This window comes from Lichtheimia ornata, assembly GCF_029851405.1.
Source record: "Lichtheimia ornata isolate CBS 291.66 chromosome Unknown scaffold00003, whole genome shotgun sequence".
Taxonomy (NCBI): Eukaryota; Fungi; Mucoromycota; class Mucoromycetes; order Mucorales; family Lichtheimiaceae; genus Lichtheimia; species Lichtheimia ornata.
The window spans coordinates 702,156-717,723 of record NW_026695323.1 but is presented as its reverse complement, the minus strand read 5'-3'; the positions used below and the strand labels follow the sequence as shown (position 1 = coordinate 717,723).

Genomic DNA, 15,568 nt, shown 5'->3' with positions numbered 1-15,568 from the left:
CAATCCATCACCATCCTCAGCCGTTTCCACGTGACATATCCATCCTTCCTGCTGACGACATCCCAAGTGGTCAAAGCAACATTCCAGAATTCATTACCACTGCACTTGATTCCATCCATCGATCCATCATCATAGCCAATGCAATTCCTTGAGAGAAAGAACCCTTGTGATCGCTTGTTGATGTACTCCCCTTTTCTATCCAGCTGTTGGTCTACCTCGTTCTTAGTCATTTTCCATCGCAACTCAACCAGATGAAGATTGCTTGTATTGTGGCGTATTTGGTATTTGATATGGCATCATCCATAAGGCATCGTGTGTATGAAAGCAAGCTGCTGCACGTACATAAAGTTGCTTCTATATGATGCTGATCGCCTGTTCACGTGAAAAGGCCGTAAGACTGGTTGCTGCAAGTAAAGAACGCTGTTTGAGACAATGTAGTAACGACCTTGCTAATAGCTACTGTCGTAATGAACGCTGTTACGAGTGGTTGAAATAGAGGAATGTACAAGAGAAGGTGTAGTGTCAAGAAACGTAGATGCTGCAGTGGGGTGCAACACACCATGCACTTGCCATTCAGTCAACGACAATCGGATCAGGACAATCGTAGGATGGACATGATGGGTTCAAGCAGGACAATCGTTCGCAGGTTGTAGTTGTACTTGAATGGGCCAACAGTTGAGATGGGATAAAGAGGGAAGAGGGTGGGAGTGGGAAGAGCTGCGAATTTAAGTGAGTTGAACTGAAGTTGAATGCTACTTCTTTGTTTGAGCGTAACTTGTTCAAATCCTCTCGAATCAAGAAAGTTGAACGATGGGCATGCTGGGCTGGAGCAGGGCAATCGTTCACATGCATTGGATTGCGAAACAAAGATGATTGGGAGGAATGGGCTGCTAGTTGGCAGTTTACAAATAACTTTGCCAAATGATTTTTCTCATATTGGATGATACTTCTGTTTTTGAGCGTGTCAACCAAATCCCCATGGATCAAGAAAGTTAAACGATGGACATGCTGGGATGGAGCAGGACAATCGTTCGTATGCATTGGATTGGACAACAAAGGTGAATGGGAGTAATGGGCTGCTAGCTGGCGTTTTGAACAATTCCTAAATAGTGTACAAGAATCATGCATCGCCTGTGCTGACTGACTCGGGTTACACAACACGACCCTCTGCATCTTTTGCTCTGCCAGGGTCCACCTACTTGACAATGAACAAAGACCACTCTTCATATAGCATCACACTTACAAACATAAAGGTGCCTGTATCTCCAAACTTTACAATGAAACGTGGGGTTTTTATTAGAGCAATGGGCTCGGCTTGGCCAACAGCACCTTGTGTGAAAGTTTCGCGTTCAATGTCGCAAACAGCCCAAAAAATATTTTTTGGTCGACGAAAAAAGTTTCAAGAGGTCGACCCCCAGATCCAGTTTGGCTGGTGGCGACATTGCGAAATCTGGGATTGGCAAGCTTGATCGTGAAACTTTCACACAAGGTGCTGTTGGCCAAGCCGAGCCCATTGTTGTAATAAAAACCCCACATTTCATTGTAAAGTTTGGAGATACAGGCACCTTCATGTTTGTAAGTGTGATGCTATAAGAAGAGTGGTCTTTGTTCATTGTCAAGTAGGTGGACCCTGGCAGAGCAAAAGATGCAGAGGGTCCTCTTTGCGTAACTCAGCTACTTTGCATGACTTCAAGGATGGAAGGATGATATTGCATACTATTGACAATAGCCCATACATTGGAAGTTAATAGCCACTTTTGTGCATTCCGAACTTTTGTGCATTCCATCATAATGGAACGATGCTCCTCCTCCAGACATTCATTTCCTTGATTCAATTATCTTGATCCGAGCTGATTTGGCTGAGCTACGGTCAAAGAGAGATACATCGATCCATACATCAGCATACATTCGAATGTCTCAGCTGGTTAATCCTTGTTCGACCGTAACTCAACCAAATCAGCTCGGATCAAGCTACTTGAATCATAGAAATGAATGTCTGGAGCAGGAGCATCATTCCCATCACGTGGATTTCGCAACAACGTTGATTGGATAAAAGTGGCTATTAGCTGCCAATGTATGACATAAAAGTGAGGGTTGCGTACCTGTCATGCATTGTCCCTGAAGTCCTGACTTTTTAGCTGAGTTACCCAAAGAGGTCCTTCTGCATCTTTCGCTCTCCAGGGTCCACCTACTTGACAATGAACAAAGACCACTCTTCATATAGCATCACGCTTGCAAACATAAAGACGCCTGTATCTCTAAACTTTACAATGAAACATGGGGTTTTGAATAGAGCAATGTGCTCGGCTTGGCCAACTGCACCTTGTGTGAAAGTTTCTCGATCAAGCTTGCCAATCCCAGATTTCGCAATGTCGCCACCAGCCAAACTGGATCTGGAGGTCGACCTCTTCGACGACGACGACCAAAAAAAATATTTTTTGGGCTAGTTGCGACATTGAACGTGAAACTTTCACACAAGGTGCTGTTGGCCAAGCCGAGCCCATTGCTCTAATAAAAACCCCACGTTTCATTGTAAAGTTTGGAGATACAGACACCTTTATGTTTGTAAGTGTGATGCTATAAGAAGAGTGGTCTTTGTTTAATGTAAAGTAGCTAGACCCTGACAGAGCAAAAGATGCAGAGGGTCGTGTTGTGTAACACAGCTACGTTTGCATGAATGAAAGGGTCGATGTATAATTACTTTATTGATCATCTAGGAACAGGCATGTATTGCTAGCTAACGGCCACTTTTATCCACTCATCATTGTTCCGAGATCCACTGCATGGGAACGATGCCCCTGCTCCAGACATTCATTTCCATGATTAAAGTAGGTTGATCCGAGCTGATTTGACTGAGCTGCGGTCAAAGAGAGGTTACATCACTCTGGACATCAAGCACGCTCGATGTAGCTCAACCGATGTAATCTTGTGTGAGCGTAACTCAACCAAATCAGCTCGGATCAACCTACTTTAATCATGGAAATGAATGTCTAGAGCAGGAGCATCGTCCACCTACACTAGAATGCACAAAAGTTGGGAATACACAAAAGTGGCTGTTAGCTGCCAATGCATGCATTGCAAATGAGGATTGCGTACCTGTCATGCATTGTCCCTGAAGTCCTGACTTTTTAGCTGAGTTACCCAAAGAGGTCCTTCTGCATCTTTCGCTCTCCAGGGTCTAGCTACTTGACAATGAACAAAGACCGCTTCTCATATAGCATCACGCTTACAAACATAAAGGTGCCTGTATCTCCGAACTTTACAATGAAACGTGGGGTCTTTAATAGAACGATGTTGCTCGGCGGGGTGAAAGCGATCTTGTGTCAAACTATGAAGTCCATCGTGGCCAACCCCAGATTTCGCAATGTCGCCACCAGCCAAAGTGGGTCGACCTCTTGAATTTTTTTTCGTCGACGACCAAAAAATATTTTTGGCTGGTGGTGACAATGCGAAATCTGGGAATGGCCACGATGGACTTCATACTTTGACACAAGATCCCTTTCACCCCGGCGAGTAACCTTGTTCTATTAAAGACACCACACTTCATTGTAAAGTCTTGAGATATGACTGTCTTTATGTTTTCACTATGCTGCAAGCGTGATGCTATATGAAGGATGGTCTTTGTTTATTGTCAAGTCGCTGGATCCTGACAGAGCAAAAGATGTAGAGGGGCGGGTTGGTGTAACACAGTCCATTTTGCATGACTGGAAGGGACAAAGCTATTCGTAAAGATTCCGTAATACCTCCTGGTCTCATAGTAAGGTAGCGTTAACTACAGCCCATTATTGCACATCGGGATCCATAATAAGGTTGCTAAAGGAAGCGCATGGCAAGCATGGTATGTTTGTATACTCTGTTGCCGTATTGTTGTATCATCCGCAAGTATCATCACATTACATGTAACGTGTCGTTTGATCCCCTCGTAAACCTTTATTTTGGTTGCCATTATGTAATCCAAAGCTTTCGTTAAGGATCCAATTTGCTAATAATAAAGTGCATTGGCATACAACGTTGTGACAAAATTAAAATCATTCAGCGCTCCACCTCGTATCTTCGTATGTCGTAGCTCTATGAGTGTACTACAGCCTCATTACATGTATAGTGGTGGCAACTAACAATGAGCCCAGTTTATTACTGCTTCACAGTTATGCATGTATTGTCCAACAAAGCGGATCATTCACCATTGTTTATTCCATAATCAATGCCTAATCCATTACACAATTGTATAAGTGTTAATACGTATTAGCTAAAAACTACTAGTCTTGAAATGCAGCTAGCTTAGAAGCATGAGCAGTACTAATTAATGAATACCAGCAAAAGTGGAATGGGCAATGAGAGATACATCTATAAATCGCGATACGCAAAGATGGGTGTAAGTTATTGACTATAAAGTATCACGACATAGCATTTGCATGGTACCTATATCATAAGGTGTGTGCCTGTTTCATTTCGGTTTTATATGGCGTCGCCGACATGACAGAGGACAACAGCAGCGATAGGGATCACGTGCTACAATGCTTTTAATATCCGCTTGCCAGTGCGCACAAATGAAGCATCTCTTGCAGACCTTCCACAACATGGTGAAACCATCCAAAGATACGGCGTCGCCGGGCAACAATAAGGAGCCATCAACCATAGATAACAGCGTACCGGAATCGCTCAAGAGGATCGTCATTCGACCTGACACCATTCAATGCATATCCTTTGTTTCGCGACATTATGCCACTCAAAGATGCTTCATTTCTTGCTTCTTTCCTTAACGACAATGCTCTGGATAGATACTGCGTTCCTATTGAACTTTGCTCTGACAATAGCAGCCGTCCCGTTCGACATTCGAATTCGTTTACTCAATCACTTGCCATCGTCTCCCGGGCCGATGAGGCTTGGTAACTCACACTCCAAAGGTCGCTTCCGAAAATTCAACCGCATATTAACGTATCACGCACGAACATAGTTTGATGGCACTACAAACACAATCCGATGATATGCCAGCTGTTATCCTCAAATCATTGCCTGTGTATCAAGACTTTCGATACGAGAGAGGTAAGATAGGTTCATAAGCTGTCAGGTAGTTTGGACTAAACAAGGTTGAATTTACCCAATGTAGCACAAGATTCGAACGACTCTTCTCAAGGTAAAAATGTCAAAGCGATCCAGATACCCCAATACCACCCATTAATATTGATTCCAGATCTCTTGGTGACGTTTGCTTCAAATGGAAAGGAGATTCATGCCACCTTCCCCGAGAAAAAGTACATGATGATCGTACTGGATGAGCTGCGTACTATCACTGAAACTGCAAGTACGTATTACTATATTGTTATCACATGTAAATACTCACAAGTTGTTATAGGGAAGAATGGATATTGCAAAGAGTCAAATACTCATCGATGGATGGATGCCTACGGCAAATTTGGTGGTAAGAATGGGGGATGGAGATATGATACATGTCCACCTATTGATTTGTTTTTTTCGTAGCCGAAGAAAAGCCAAGCATTAAGAGAAGACCTCGTCCTGCCAGCAGCCTTCCCCAAGTCTTGCCTATGCAACGTACTGAATCAGAAGCATTTGTCAGCTTACGACGTGCCGCTTCACGTGCCGCTTCCAAGATTGCAAACCACGTCCCTGCGCTAGCAGCTAAAAGGCACTGGATCAATGCTCGCTTGATGGATAGAGAGAATGAGTTCGTTACTAGGGAACCAGCAAAGTAAGTATGAAGGAAGGTTATATCGTAAAAGGGGTTAACATGGGAATGCTATTAGAGTTTTTGCAGGAACCTGGAACGTGCATGGAAGTCTACCATCGGAATCATTGGCAACATGGCTTGTTGATCATGCCGATTCAAAGGAGGGTTTTGATCCTGATTTCTATGTCATTGGGTATGTTTGAAGTATCACGATTGCGACTTTGACTCATGCGAATGCCTCCTTTGTATAGCCTGCAAGAAATGGAAACGAACAAAGACGCCTATATCAGATATGATCCTACCAAGGAGAACGCCTGGGTTCAAGCGATATTTGACGCTCTGGGAACTAAAAGTGATGAATACTATAAGGTAATGGTGGAAATCCATGAATTTTTGTAAGAGATGAGGGCTCAATCCATTATGGGATAATCGATAGGTGGCCACACAGCAACTCGTGACAATCCTCATTATCGTCATTGCCAAAAAGAAGCACCAGCCTTATATCACTGAAGTTGAAACAAACTATGTGGGCGTAGGATTGATGAACATGATCGTAAGTCTGCATGGATGAATGAGGAGCTCTTATTGACGACCCGTAAACAGGGCAACAAAGGTGGTGTTGGTGTTCGTCTACGCTTCTATGACAGCTATTTGTGCTTTATTGGTTCGCATCTGGCAGCTTTTACAGACCAAGTCGATCGCAGAAACCAAGATTTTGCCGAGATATGCAAGAGGTTGACTTTTACGCATAAGCAAGATCCGCTCTTATCATACGTTGATCACTCTTGGAATGATGGTGGTGATGAAGGTGTCTCGTTCCTTGAAAATCAAGGCGTCAAATATGATTGGTCACAAATGGCATCCGTTTTTCATTCCGAGTAAGTGGGATCTCATTGTTGATGCATCACATGACATTAACATGTCAAACGTAGTTTTCTGATTTGGTTGGGAGATCTGAATTACCGTATCAATCTTACCGAGCCAGAGATCAAATCCCGCTTAGAACGCAAGCAAGTAGCCAAGCTGATGGACTATGACCAGGTAAGGAGGAAAATGGTATTGTGAGAGATGATATCGATATTAACTCCATCTTAGCTTTCCATTGAACGAAAAGCGGGTAGAGCATTCCCTATGTTTGATGAAGGCGACATCGATTTTCTTCCCACCTACAAGTTTGATGCAGGAACCAATCAATACGATACAAGGTGAGCCTTTGATACATGTATGCATACGTAGCCTTAATACTGATCCATATCATTAAGTGCAAAACGACGTGCACCTTCATGGACGGATCGTATTTTGTGGAAGAAGGAGCGGGTGCCCATGTCAAGCGAGATGAAGGAAGAGCGTGTCCCATCCCTGAAACTTGAACGTTACGACAATTGCATGGAGATGATGTCAAGTGATCACAAGCCTGTGTATGCACATATGGAGTTGCAGGTAAACATTCATGCCATCATCCTCTTTTGATGCGTCATCTTACGTTTCCTTTTCAGATCCGCCAAATAGACAGCAAGAAGCAAAAAGATACCAAAGCAGCATTGGCACGACAATTGGCAGAAACCAAGGATAATATCACCAAGGGACAAATCTCCTCTTCCTTTGTCGAATTTGGTGATGTCAACTTTATGGAGCACAAAGAACGCACTCTCATCCTTGAGAACACTGGGCAGGTGCTGGCACCTTTCCGATTTATCCCCAAAATGGATGAGAATGAAGCATGCCCCTCATGGCTACACGTACACCCTATGTCTGGTATCCTTGGACCCGGTATGTAGATTCATTCCATGTTGCCATAATGTGTGTGATTCACTGATATACAACGTTGCTAGGCGAGAAAGTGGTGCTTCATTTTGAGATCTTGATAGATCCCACTATCTCGACACCATTCAATGAAGGCACTGAAAAGATTGACAGCATCCTCGTATTACGCTTGGAAAATGGAAAGGATTTCTTTATCGTTGTCTCCGGGGTTTATCATCCTACATGTTTTGGCGTGTACTTGGATCAATTGGCACTCATGACATTGCCTGTCAGCGAAGCAGCTACTGCACCTTCCGACAAGAAATCGAAAAAGCAGCAACAACCAACCGAACCCTCACCACAACAAGCTACACTACCTAAAGAACTATGGCGTTTACTCAACTTTTTGTGGAACAAAAACATGCTATGCCTTGTACGTATATGAACTATTGCTTTGTGCTTATGGTGTCCTGATTATTGTTGTTGGTATAGGAATCATTGTTCTTGCAAAGTGGTGATCGCGTGGTGTCAAACTATATTCGTCGTTGTCTTGACACTGGAGAGCAATTTGATACCCATGTTCTATTGAGCGGCCGTGCTTCCGAGGATGATACCAAAGAAGATGATGATACAACAGGCGCAAATTCGATGATCGATGTGCTTGTGGCATTCCTTGAATGTCTACCAGAACCAGTGATCCCAACCAACATGTATAAACAAGCGCTGAAAGCTGCAGAAAGCGTCGAGGCGTTATCAGAGGTATATATGGATATCGTTGGATACAGGATTAGGCACGTGGATGACTGACATTGCTCTTTTTGGGACCTAGTTCAAGGACAAGTTGCCTTACATCCATCTCAACGTCCTTTTGTATATTACCAGCTTCTTGAAAGATGCCATCAAATATGCACCTACATCATGTCGTCAGGATCGTATAGCACAAATTGGTAAGTTGGTTTGGCTGCTTATGGATTATGATTGTTGTAATGCTGATTGATCTTGGTTTCTCCCCCCTCTTTCAGTGCAACTCTTTACAGTATTGCTTCGACCATCAATCGATTATAAAGAACAAAATCCTCTGTTTGCACAGCAGCAACGTGAACGATTTATCCATCAAATTCTCAACAATTGAATAAACAATACTATGAAAGACAAGACGTGTGTTTATACAATTGATGCATGTAGTGGGATGTTGCGTTTATTGAACAAGCATTTACTTGCGGGACTATAAGGAATAGCAAAGAAAAAAGGGAGAACGATTAGTATCAGTATGCATATCCAAATTCATAATCAATGATGATCTTACCTTGATCTTCTTGAGGTAGAACTCAAGCTCCTTGCCTTCAAGAATGTAACCGTCAGCACGACCACATTGACCAGGGCGGGAAGAGATGACGGCATAGAGACGACCGGCAGCAAATTGGTCATCCAAAAGAGTGTCGACGGCACCGTTTTGTTGACGAGCAGCGACCTTCTTTTGGACGCTCTTGGACTTTTGAGCAACGGCAGCAGCGACTTCTTCAGCCTTGGAAGTAGCGAGCTTCTTCTTGCCGAGGGGAAGAGCATAGTGGTTCTCGTACCATTGACGGAAAGGAGTGGCATCAATTTGGACAACAGCGTTCTTGACAAGAGTGTTGGTACGGACCAACTCGTTGTTGGAGGCGTTGTAGACGACAGTCAAGATACGGGTCTTGCGAGTGACACCTTCAGAGCCCCAAGAGTAGTTGCCAGACTCCAAACGAAGAGCACGGAACTTGGAGTTACCACCACGAGTGCGCACAGTGTGGACACGCTTGGCACCAAGCTTGGTCATGGCAGCAGGACGACCCAACTCGAACCTAGCAATCAATGACACACACATCCCATTAGTCTACCTGTTCCTCCTCATCCTCCTCATCGATCAAGCCAATCTCATCCATAAACGATATTTACTTTCTTTTCTTGCGGTAAGGAGTGCGCTTGGCGCCCGTTTTGCTATAGAGGACATGGCCATGTGAGTGATGCTGGCACAAAAAAGACAATCGCAAAAAATTACTTACGAGCACTTGCTCAACGAAGAACGGCTAATACCTAAATAGTGGCAAATGGATCAATACGACATTCAAAGGATGAAGACATTCCATCGATGGATGAGGATGGATGATGTGGATTGTGATTTCTTACCCATATTGGATCGTGAGGAAAGAGGAGGTCCCTTCTGTAGCGCTGCCTTGATTGCTTTGGCCGGCGGTCTGCCTGAGCTCGCACTACACTTCCACCCAGCCAACCCAAAATTGCTATTAGCCAATCACGCCGTTGCTTGCCATACACTATACCACACTACGCATATGCACATCTATATAATAAAATCATGCTTTAATATCTAATTGCTTATACAAATTGGCATAGTGAACGAAATCATGAACGAACTTTTAAAAGGAAAGGAGAATGGTGTCGTTGGATATAGTACATGGATCAATAAGGAGGAGGTGGTGGTGGTTGTGGTGGTAACAAAGAATGGGGTATACAGCATATAAAGGAAATCAAATGTAAACATATCAAAATGGCACACCCTGAAAATGAGGATCAAGCAACCTTATCGGTTTGCAGGACAATGGTGTTGTAGCTGCTGCAATGAGTGCATTTGTGGTGGAAAAAGTGGTATCGTGTGTCGGAACGCATTTCACAGTCGTTGCAAAAAATACGTGAGATGTAGTGGCTGTATTCCTTTGGCATAGGTTGCTGGGCGACTTCCCTGTCAAGGAATTGAAAGTAGTGTGACATATCCGTCATGGATTTGAGACATGTAGGGCATTTGTAGGCAGTTTGGCTGTAGGCAGTGTAGCACGATCTATGTAAGCAATGTCCACAAGGCTATTATTATTGAACTTTATGTTAGCACAATGAGGATTCAAAATGTACCAAAACAATGACTTACCAGAAACGCAATAGCTGTTCGACTTGTAAACATGTATTCTCCACAAATGGGACAATCACTTTCGAGGCTGCGTTCGATACATTTGTGGTTGTCCTTCATGCTGATTGTCATGCACACATTACATGTTGCACAATGAAAGTAATCCTCGGGATTTCCTGTACGACAAATGCCACATTCATCACAATGAAATATGGATTGATTGGGCTGATCATCCCAAAGCTTGCATTTGTCGCAGTAGTACCGAGCCATCTCCGTATTACATTCGCCACACACCTTTGCAGGTGATTGAAGGGTGTTGCACAACATACATAACATGCTCTTTGTTTCATGCCTGTAGAATATAAGAAACATCATCAAAGAGAAGCTTTAGTTACAATCCGTGCTTTAAAACGATGCATGTAACTTCTTACCAAACTATCGGGTGATCTTTTGATTCATCATGGCATATCCGGCAAGGGAAGATTTCGTTGCAACAGGCAGCTTGGATCTTGGCTTTACGAGCATAATGTACACAACCCAAAATCTTTTGTCCTTTATCCTAGATAAAGCAATGTATGGTATGATGAGCATTATGTTTTTTTTCCAAACATCTTTTATTGTTCATTACATGATATGTCTTCTCATGAGGATCGACCATCCATGCTTCAGGTTCGGGCTTACTCGCTTGGGAGGCTGATGCCGTCATGAGACGCTATTATTTCACTTGTTAGATCATTATCCACAATGATGGTATGATTCGAGGAACATGTGCACAAGATGTATATATATGAGATATTACCATACCTGGATCTTTCTAGCCTTGGTTTGACTGTCTAAGGAAGAATCTTGATAAATCTCCCGTATCCGTTTACGTAAATCAACATCGGATGAACTGGATGATGACATGGATGAAGAAGAGGAACGTCGACAAAGCGAAGATGACGACGACGTTTGATGAAAAGCAGAGAGGCGAGTGTCAACGCCTCCCATGACAACTCTTGGTTGATGAGACCGACGTGATATAGGGTGATGGTGGTGGTGGTGGCTATTAGCCGCCGGTAAGGGATCGGTCATCATATCTCTCTATTGTTGTCTTGTTCTTTCAATATAGGATATAAAAAGAATGGAAACGATAGAACTATCAATATGGGTCGTTGCAAGAATTGAAAGGATCTTTTTTAATGAACGAAGGAAAAAGAGGAAGTAAGCATCATCCATTATCAAGCAAACGTTGTATCGTCTTTAGTCGCGCGAAAACCACGGCTTGGTGTAACCCAGGAGTATACAAGGACGCATAGGAGAAACAACGGATCCACAAAGTGAAAACACATGGTCCATGCATTTCACTGTTTGACGACGTACGACAATGATCGGATGAGTGTGGATATAGAAGCAAATGGATCATCATCGCCTTTAACCCCCCATTTTACTCCTACTATAGGTTGATGTAAGGGAATATAGGCACATGCACACATAACGCCGGGTCAATACTTTGCCCAATAGTCATATCGCGCGAAAGCTTATGAGTGTGTTTCTGCCATTTATTGTGTAACATCTTCAAATAGGATGAGCTGTCCCAAATAGGTGGCTCTTGCTCGCCCGTGGCCGCGTGTGCCTGACATCACCCCACGTTTGGCCACTAACACACCCCCCAAGGTGGCTGCAAGTCATCACTTTTGTATCTCTTTTCAACTATGCTCCCAAACGCTTACCATCCGCGAATTGCTGAAACATGTGATCTGAAAAAAGAGCGGTACTTTTCTTTGTTTCTCAACTGCATATTCGCTTTTGGATGTTTTCTTTGTCGATCCATGATTAAATGCATGTAGCTAAGTCGGTATATCATTTGTTCGCGCGAACATTGGAAAATACGCCATTCTACGTAATCATAACCCTCATAGCAATAGCCAATCAATAAGATGTGAGCGAGCTAATCAGCCAATGGATGATTTAGTAGTATAGTAGCAGATCCAATCAATGAAAAAGTATTATTGCATAATATTACGAAAAAGCAGGATTCTAAGATACATCATTAGAGTATATACAGAATGTAGGGTAAAGTAACAAGAAGATGAACAAACGACAATGATGAAAAAAGCATGTGCATCTAACTATGCTCCTTAAACTTGAGCATCAACAGATCGCCTACTTCACTAATTTCTTTCAGAGCATGATCTATGAAAGTACCATTGTCAGCAACATCAATAATGAATAAGCAGTAGTATCGCATACCTAAATCTTCTCTGGTATGAGCTGCTGATACGCAAAAACGAGCTCGGGAGCTGATAATAGGAGTCGCGGGATAACCAACAACACAAATAGCGATATCTCGCTTGAGCATCTCGCGCGAAAACGCAGAAATCTTTCCAGGATTGAATAAAAGTAAGGGAACAACAGGACTTCCTTCGTCTCCATAAACAATGAACCCCATTTCACGGAGCCGTGAGGCGAAGTAATGTGCATTGTCGGCTAATTGTCGAATACGGTTTGCACCATCATCCGTACCATCTTCACCTCTATCGAAAAAGAATCAAAGAACATCACCATCTCCGTTAGTATGCAGGTTCCGATAGGGATGCCGACAACCATATCCTCCCCATAATTATCTCCCTTTTGCTCATCTCTTTCTCTCTCTCCGCTGATGACTCTATTTACCTGATAATTCCCAGGCTGGTGATCACTTGCTGAGTGACAAGCGGTGTAATCGACTCGGCATAGAGGAAGGAATGGTTGGTAAGCCGCAGGCGGTCAATCACTGCCTATTCAGAACAAATAAAAGGTCAGCTCGCGCGAATCTATCAATTTTTCTCTCTCCACCACCACCACGCTCGTACCTTGTCGCCTGCAATGTAACCTCCTGCTGCACCAAACGATTTCGTAAAAGTGCCCATTAGGATATCAACGTGTTTCGGATTCACGCCTATCATAGAACATTCTCGTAAGACGTCCGCTGCCGCTGCTGCCAACAATGCATGCAATAGCAAATTTACCATAGAAATCACAAACACCGCCACCATGTTCGCCAAGAGCACCGATCGAATGAGCTTCATCCACATACAAATAAAACTAAAAAGTGTGTGTATGTGCATTCAGTCAACAAATCAAATAAAAACACAACCAAGATCTTACCTTGAATTCACGTTTCAATTTGATCAACTCGGGCAAATTGACAACTGATCCTTCCATAGAGTAAAGACCTTCGACAATCACAAGGATTTTCTTCCATGGTCGATGCGTACGTGGTTGACCTTGAGAAATGACCTCACGCAAAAGGTTACGTAAATCACCCATGTTGTTATGCTTGAAAACACGGATCGATGCGCCTGATAAACGTGCTCCAAAAACAATAGAACTATGGTTCAACTCGTCACTGATGATCAAACAACCCTAAACAAATAGTCGACACGTTAGCTACTTTTATCCTATCTCCCCCTGCAAATCGTAATGTACCTTTCCAACGAGTGATGGGATCGTAGTCGAGTTGGTTGCAAAGCCCATGGATACAACAATAGCATCTTGCTTGCCAACAAAGCGAGCCACTTGAGCTTCCACTTGACGATGCAAATCCAAGGTACCCGTTTCAGTGCGAGTGCTTGCACACGTAATACCATATTCACGCACAGTGTCCTCCACCGCATCAGCACAAGGTCCTTCGGCTTGAGCAAATCCAAGATAGTTGTATGAAGCAAAATTAAGAGCATCGATCTTGCGTCCGGTCAATCTGGATATTCATCATCAGTCATCCATGTTGTATGTAGGGGATATCCCATGCAAAGAATTACCTGAATGTCTTGTTGAAATCATCCGTTTCTCGTTCCAGCACCTGGGTCTTTCGGGTAGGCACACCGGTGATAGGTCGATTCCAGCAATCACTAAAATGGTTCACATGACATGGATAATGTAAGGTTTTTGGGTTTACCAAAAGAGATCAAGTGCATTACTGCATTGGGATATTTACCGAATCCGCATATACATCCGGCGAGTGTAAAAGGAATCGAAATCAGAGACCAATGGAGCATAACCCTACAAGAGAGCCATTGATGAATATATATACATCGTGAGGATTGCCTTTATTTACCTGGTTGTTTCGTAAATGAGCGTACTCCTTACGTTTAAACACCTTGCCAAGCACATCACGCAAATGACCAAGTAGAATAAGCACCAAGTAGTTCAAGTAAGTTGACACCAATACATAAAGAGGAGCTTCTTCCATCTTTTGCTGGAAATCCTCATATTTGCGTTGAGCAGCAGCTACTGAATGGCGTCGTTGGGTGGGTGTAACATGTTTGGCATGGAACCATATATCCTTGTCGACTGCCAACTGGTTACTGGTAGTGGTGTTTGCTTTAAGGTTGGAAGGTACAAGCGAAGGATGTATCATTTTAGGAGGATACGCTGATGAGACCGAGTAAGCTCGTCGTGTCTTGCCAACCAACGATGACAATGAGAATGTGCGAGGTCGATTGGTCGTTTGTCGAGGTGCAGGGCTCGGGGTAGTGGTGGTGGCAGTAGTGGAGGTGGTTGTGATGGTTGGAGTAGCCGTTGCACTCGCATTGGAAGAGGCATTACTTGTGCTGTTGGGGGTTGGAGTAGACATGTCGTTGTCTTGTTGAGAAGCTGATTGGATTTCAATGCTGGGAACCTGCAGAGTGTTGTTGGAAGTGGCTGCCGACATGCCGATCGATGAGGAAAGAAAAACAAAGCAACAGCGACCCACTCCTTGACAAGAGTGGCTGGTTGGTTTTAGATTCATTACCACCAGCCACCGTAGCGCAGTGTAACCCCCTTTGCAATGCACACCCTGCAAATCAAGACATCACACATAGAGACTCTCATGAACATTCAATGCCTGTAAATGTATAAACTCCCAATACACCTCTCAAGTAGAAGGACTATGTGATAGAGTGATCTTCTTGTATAACCATCTATGCATTAAATTGGCTTAAGATGCAATCAAAGCTTCTTCCAAATGGCATTACTCGATTACTGGAATTGAAAATCTGATAACTTGTGTCAAAGAAGAGATCTTGGATGCTGAAATACAATTAATGATTGAGTGAGGTTCATCGCTGAAGATGGCTGATGCGTCAACTTGTTGATCAATTTGGTTGGGCGAATACCCGGTAAAGTACAGCTAACATTGTGCAACGTGATAATGACATAAGCACCCTCCATCATGAAGAAACATAAATGTTATGGAATGCAACATGAAAGCAATCTATATTAACTAATATCCTAATACG

General features: G+C 43.3%; 4 protein-coding genes across 4 annotated transcripts; 1 reads left to right on the top strand and 3 right to left on the bottom strand.

The window, feature by feature from the left end:
- Positions 1 to 4,958: 4,958 nt before the first annotated feature.
- Positions 4,959 to 8,561, top strand: O0I10_001248 (uncharacterized protein; the record flags this gene model as incomplete). Its single annotated transcript, XM_058481345.1, has 17 exons — positions 4,959 to 5,043; positions 5,108 to 5,134; positions 5,192 to 5,302; positions 5,354 to 5,419; positions 5,479 to 5,707; positions 5,763 to 5,879; positions 5,938 to 6,055; positions 6,123 to 6,239; positions 6,290 to 6,564; positions 6,619 to 6,727; positions 6,782 to 6,891; positions 6,949 to 7,126; positions 7,183 to 7,456; positions 7,519 to 7,862; positions 7,922 to 8,188; positions 8,259 to 8,376; positions 8,452 to 8,561. The coding sequence occupies 17 exons, from the start codon at positions 4,959 to 4,961 to the stop codon at positions 8,559 to 8,561; spliced, it is 2,655 nt and encodes an 884-aa protein (XP_058347983.1).
- Positions 8,562 to 8,642: 81 nt separating this feature from the next.
- On the bottom strand, positions 8,643 to 9,596 carry O0I10_001247 (ribosomal protein S8.e; the record flags this gene model as incomplete). Its single annotated transcript, XM_058481344.1, has 5 exons — positions 8,643 to 8,654; positions 8,736 to 9,267; positions 9,362 to 9,403; positions 9,469 to 9,499; positions 9,593 to 9,596. 5 exons carry the CDS (start codon positions 9,594 to 9,596, stop codon positions 8,643 to 8,645), a joined length of 621 nt encoding a protein of 206 aa, XP_058347982.1.
- Positions 9,597 to 9,994: 398 nt separating this feature from the next.
- On the bottom strand, positions 9,995 to 11,315 carry O0I10_001246 (uncharacterized protein; the record flags this gene model as incomplete). Its single annotated transcript, XM_058481343.1, has 5 exons — positions 9,995 to 10,282; positions 10,347 to 10,677; positions 10,757 to 10,884; positions 10,954 to 11,037; positions 11,130 to 11,315. The coding sequence occupies 5 exons, from the start codon at positions 11,313 to 11,315 to the stop codon at positions 9,995 to 9,997; spliced, it is 1,017 nt and encodes a 338-aa protein (XP_058347981.1).
- A 1,117-nt stretch (positions 11,316 to 12,432) lies between these two features.
- O0I10_001245 (uncharacterized protein) lies at positions 12,433 to 15,000 on the bottom strand (the record flags this gene model as incomplete). Its single annotated transcript, XM_058481342.1, has 10 exons — positions 12,433 to 12,500; positions 12,558 to 12,841; positions 12,981 to 13,084; positions 13,160 to 13,245; positions 13,316 to 13,391; positions 13,455 to 13,712; positions 13,776 to 14,046; positions 14,108 to 14,197; positions 14,284 to 14,348; positions 14,404 to 15,000. The coding sequence occupies 10 exons, from the start codon at positions 14,998 to 15,000 to the stop codon at positions 12,433 to 12,435; spliced, it is 1,899 nt and encodes a 632-aa protein (XP_058347980.1).
- Between the last annotated feature and the right edge of the window lie 568 nt (positions 15,001 to 15,568).